This window comes from Trichechus manatus, unplaced genomic scaffold, assembly GCF_000243295.1.
Source record: "Trichechus manatus latirostris isolate Lorelei unplaced genomic scaffold, TriManLat1.0 scaffold00024, whole genome shotgun sequence".
NCBI lineage: Eukaryota > Metazoa > Chordata > Mammalia > Sirenia > Trichechidae > Trichechus > Trichechus manatus.
Window position 1 is genome coordinate 600,636 of NW_004443960.1, and position 3,965 is coordinate 604,600.

The 3,965-nt window shown below is 65.1% G+C and overlaps 2 protein-coding genes across 2 annotated transcripts in view; one reads left to right on the top strand and one right to left on the bottom strand.

Moving 5' to 3' along the window:
• The window catches only part of CHTF18 (chromosome transmission fidelity factor 18), a 9,508-nt gene extending 7,289 nt beyond the window's left edge, over positions 1-2,219 (top strand). Inside the window, exons 17-21 of the mRNA XM_004373143.1 lie at positions 147-296; positions 385-515; positions 1,519-1,663; positions 1,790-1,918; positions 2,010-2,219. Of these exons, the coding sequence (XP_004373200.1) occupies positions 147-296; positions 385-515; positions 1,519-1,663; positions 1,790-1,918; positions 2,010-2,219 (765 nt within the window). The remainder of the gene's footprint in view (positions 1-146; positions 297-384; positions 516-1,518; positions 1,664-1,789; positions 1,919-2,009) is intronic.
• Positions 2,220-2,479: 260 nt separating this feature from the next.
• On the bottom strand, positions 2,480-2,961 carry GNG13 (G protein subunit gamma 13). Its single transcript, XM_004373144.1, has 2 exons — positions 2,840-2,961; positions 2,480-2,619 (listed from the first exon to the last, which is right to left on the bottom strand). Exons 1-2 carry the CDS (start codon positions 2,935-2,937, stop codon positions 2,514-2,516), a joined length of 204 nt encoding a protein of 67 aa, XP_004373201.1. The 5' UTR covers positions 2,938-2,961; the 3' UTR covers positions 2,480-2,513.
• Positions 2,962-3,965: the final 1,004 nt, after the last annotated feature.

The following is a 3,965-nucleotide window of genomic DNA, read 5'->3' on the forward strand; positions in this document are numbered from 1 at the left end:
GCCTTGTCCCCCTCAGGGTCAGGGGGTCCCGGGCTGAGCCGGCCTTGTCCCCCTCAGGGTCAGGGGGTCCCGGGCTCAGCCAGCTTTGCTGCCTGAGTCCGGGGGTCCTAGGAGTGACTCAGGCCCTGCTCCCCCACTCACCCCAGGCCCAGAACCGGACGAGCCAGATGCAGAACCTGATCCAGACGCTGGTGTCGGGCATCACGCCGTCCGCCCGTAGCCGTGCCACGCCCCAAGCCCTCGTGCTGGATGCCCTCTGCCCGCTCCTGGACATTCTCACACCCAAGCTGCGCCCCGTGAGTGCTGTATGGGGTTGGGGGGCAGGGCTCCTAGCAGACATGGCCGGGCCGTGCTCAGATCCTGTCACCCACCACTTGCCTGCAGGTGAGCACGCAGCTGTACAGCGCCCGTGAGAAGCAGCAGCTGGCTGGCCTCGTGGGCACCATGCTGGCCTACAGCCTCACCTACCGTCAGGAGCGGACCCCCGATGGGCAGTACACCTACCGGCTGGAGCCGTGAGTACACCCCCGCCTGGGGCCGCTGCTGTGCCCTGTGTCACCGCTGCTCCACCCCAACCCACCCTGCCTGGGGTCACTGCTCCCTTGGGGTCACTGCACTACTTGGGGTCACCACCGCCACATGGGGTTGGGGCACCAGGGTCGGGAGACCGAGGCCAGGGCTCGGGCACCCAGTCTAAAGCGTCTTAGTGAGCCTCGGTTTCCCCATTGGTCCAGTGTGTGTGTGGGCGGGAGGGTTTCAGCTCAGCCCTTTCCAGATGTGACCATGAGGTGGGGGTCAGTGCCAGCCCTGGGATGACCCCTGACCCTGCCTGGTTTGCAGTTATTGCTCAGCCTCTCACAGCCTGTGTCCCTGCCTGTCCCCCAAGGGAGTTCCGGAGAGCCACTCAAGTCCTCTGAGCCCCCTTCCTCCTCCTGGGGCAGTGAGGCACGGGGCATCGACCCCAAGGTGCTGCTCCTGGCCTTGCTGGCCACCCATCTTCTGGGACCCAAGACAGGCTCAGGCCTTGGTCCTGGGGTCCCCCTGCCCCAGGAACAGGGTTCAGAGTCGGCTCCTGCACCACTGTCCTTACGTGAGGAACACATAGTTGCTAGTGCATTGCTTGAGTTTGAATCGAAACGTCAGAAGTTCAAGTCCCCCAGCCGCTCCTTGAAAACCCTGTGGGGGCAGTTCTACTCTTTCTTGTAGGGTCGGTATGAGTCAAAACTAACTTGACAGCAGTGGGTTTGGTTTTTTTATTTTTGTTTAGACACCACGTAGAAACTAGAGACAGGGTTGAGGGGCTAGCCCTGGGACCCTGCTCTGCCCTGAAGCCCTCCCAGCTGGTTCTCTTTAGGGGATGACAGGTCAACCCCCCATTGCCACAGCTGGGATGTGGCAGTGACAGGACTAGAACCCAGACTCCAGTTGTTGAGCTGTGACGCTCAAGGTCGGCGGGTGGGCCCCATCCTTCCTCTGCTGACCAGGCCCTGGTGTCCCTGCCCTGCTGCCCAAGAGCAGGAACTTGGAGGAGATCTGCCGCTTCCCTGAGCTGCCCGCCCGCAAGCCGCTCACCTACCAGGCCAAGCAGCTCATTGCTCGTGAGATTGAAGTGGAGAAAATGCGCCGGGCAGAGGCCTTGGCCCCAGCCGCCCAGGGCCCCCAGGTGAGCCACCCCCGCCCCGTGAGCCCCGCCCCAGGTGAGCCCCGCCCTTGGCAGATGGAGCCCACAGAGGCCTTGTGTCCCGTGTGGCTCTGCCCAGCCGCCCTCACAACCTTCATGCCTCTGCAGGCAGACGGGGGTCCCTCAGGTGCTGCGGGTCCTCTGAGGGGTGAGCAGAAAGGGGTGCGGCACCCTGCCCTCCGCAACCATGAGCAGCGCCTGGAACTCATCATGAGAAAGGCCACCTTCGAGGAGCAGGTGAGGCGACCCGGGCAGGTGACCATGGCGGTGGGGGGGCCGAGAGTGTTGTTCAGAGGCGCCAGAACGCCCTCCCCTGATCCTCCCTCAGCCCGAGAGAGACTTCTTTGGGCGCGTGGTCGTCAGGAGCATGGCCGCCCCCAGCAAGCGTGTGGCCCCTGCAGAGGACGCGGTCCCTGGGAAGGATGCCGTCGAGCAGTGCGTAGGCACGGCCATCGGCAGGAGCCACGTCTGGTTCCGCTTCAACGAGGGCGTGTCCGACGCCGTGCGGCGGCGCGTGCACATCCGCGACCTGCTGTAGCTCCGCCGTCCATCCTGGGACCCCTGCCCTCCCATCCCATGCTGGGACCCTACCCCGAGACCACGCCAGGACCGGGCCAACCCCACCGAGACCCGCAGCATCATTGGAAACCAGCCCCCCACTGCAGCGTGCATGTCCCCAAAATAAAAAATTTGGAAGACCCTTGACTTAATAAAAGAAGTGACACCTTTACAAGTTCAGAAAAGATGCTTGTCTGGCAGTGGAGGGTGTGGGGGCCGGGAAGGAGGCGGTGGGGGCTGAGGAGCTGGGGGGGGAGGGGGGGTTGGGGGGGCTTCACAGGACGGTGCACTTGCCCTTCTCCACCCACGGGTTGTTCTTCATCAGGTCGGGGTTCAGGAAGGGGTCCTTGGGGATCCCGTCCTCGATCCACTTGAGGAGCCTGCAGGCAGGGGCCGTGAGTGGGGGCGCCCGGCCCCTCCCCAGGGTGCCACAGGTTGGGAGGCGGAGCTGATGGCATCTGCCAGTCTGGGGGGGGGTGTGGTCTTGGCTCATGCAAATGAGCATGGAGCAGGCAAATGAGATGCAAACCTCATAGAGGGGGGAACCGCCTGGGGGCCTGGGGGACTCGGAGGTGGTGGGGGCAGGGGCCTGGCACTCACTCGGGGATAGTCTTAGAGGACATCTCCCTCTTGAAAGCCAACTGGTACTTGAGGCTTTCGACCTCCTTCTTCATCTGAGGAACGTCCCACTCCTCCATGGCGTCAGGGGCCTCGGTAGCCAGTCTGGGGCTGGGGGTACGAGAGGGCGGAAGTGACAGAGTCAGGTGCCCACCTGCAGTCACCCCCTAGCTGCCTCCTCAGCTGCCTGAGGCCCCCGAAGTGGGGGTGAGAGCCTGGCTCGGCCTGGAGAGTGGCCTCCCCATTGCCCAAGGTGGGCTGCAGGGACCGCACTGCTGCCTCAGCCCCTCCTTGATAACGAGGCCCCACAGCCCTCACCCCTCACCCCTGGGGCCAATTAACTGTAGGGCTAACTTTCCACCCTCAGCTTGCCCCCCCCCCCAGTCTCAGCCTCACCAAAGCCCAGCCTCCCAGGAGTGGGGGTCGGGGGGGGGCTGGGGGGGGTTGAAGCGGGGGGTGCGGATAGTGAGGCAGCAGGATACGCACCTTACCGGGGCAGGGCCCTGGGAACCCACGCTGCCCCCCATGCTTACTGTCAATTCCCGGCTGCAGGGAGGGGGCAACCAACTGCCTTGGAGGGGCAAGGCCTCAGGAGGCACCCCGCCAGTCCCCTCACCTGTCTTCCCCCCCTTCAAGCCCCCCATGGGCACAGGGGGCCAAGACAGGCCTGGGCCCCCCTGGGGATTTGGCTGAAATTTGCATGTCCAGCCTGGAGGGCAGGGCTTAGGGGCAGAAGCACTGGCCAGAGCCGCTCTCAGGCAGGATTTAGGATGGGTCGGCGTGGCCCGCGAAGCCTGGTGTCTCTCCCCGCCCCACTCCCATGGACCGTCCTGACCTCCTTTCGGCATAGCCACAGGTTGAGACCTCTTGGAAGCTAGTGAGGTGGCTGCTCCCTGCTCCCAGCTCACTCTAGGGGCCCAGGGAGGCGTCCCCCCCCACCCCCGCCCTGCTCCCTCCTCCAGGCTGTGGGGAGCCCTGGATAGGGGGCCCTGGGTGGGAGTCTCCATCCTGGCAAGGCTACAGCTGCGCCGCCGGCGGGGAAGGGGCGGGGCCTTGGCCGGCGCCCTGGTTGGGGTGGGGAGGCCTACGCGGAGGGGGTGGGGGCGGG

Excerpts from the sequence above, each read along its gene's own strand:
- GNG13 (XM_004373144.1), bottom strand. The coding sequence starts at position 2,937 with ATGGAGGAGTGGGACGTTCCTCAGATGAAGAAGGAGGTCGAAAGCCTC. Across the intron at positions 2,620-2,839 it reads TCCTCTAAGACTATCCCCGA|GCTCCTCAAGTGGATCGAGG; the intron begins GTGAGTGCCAGG and ends CCCTGCCTGCAG.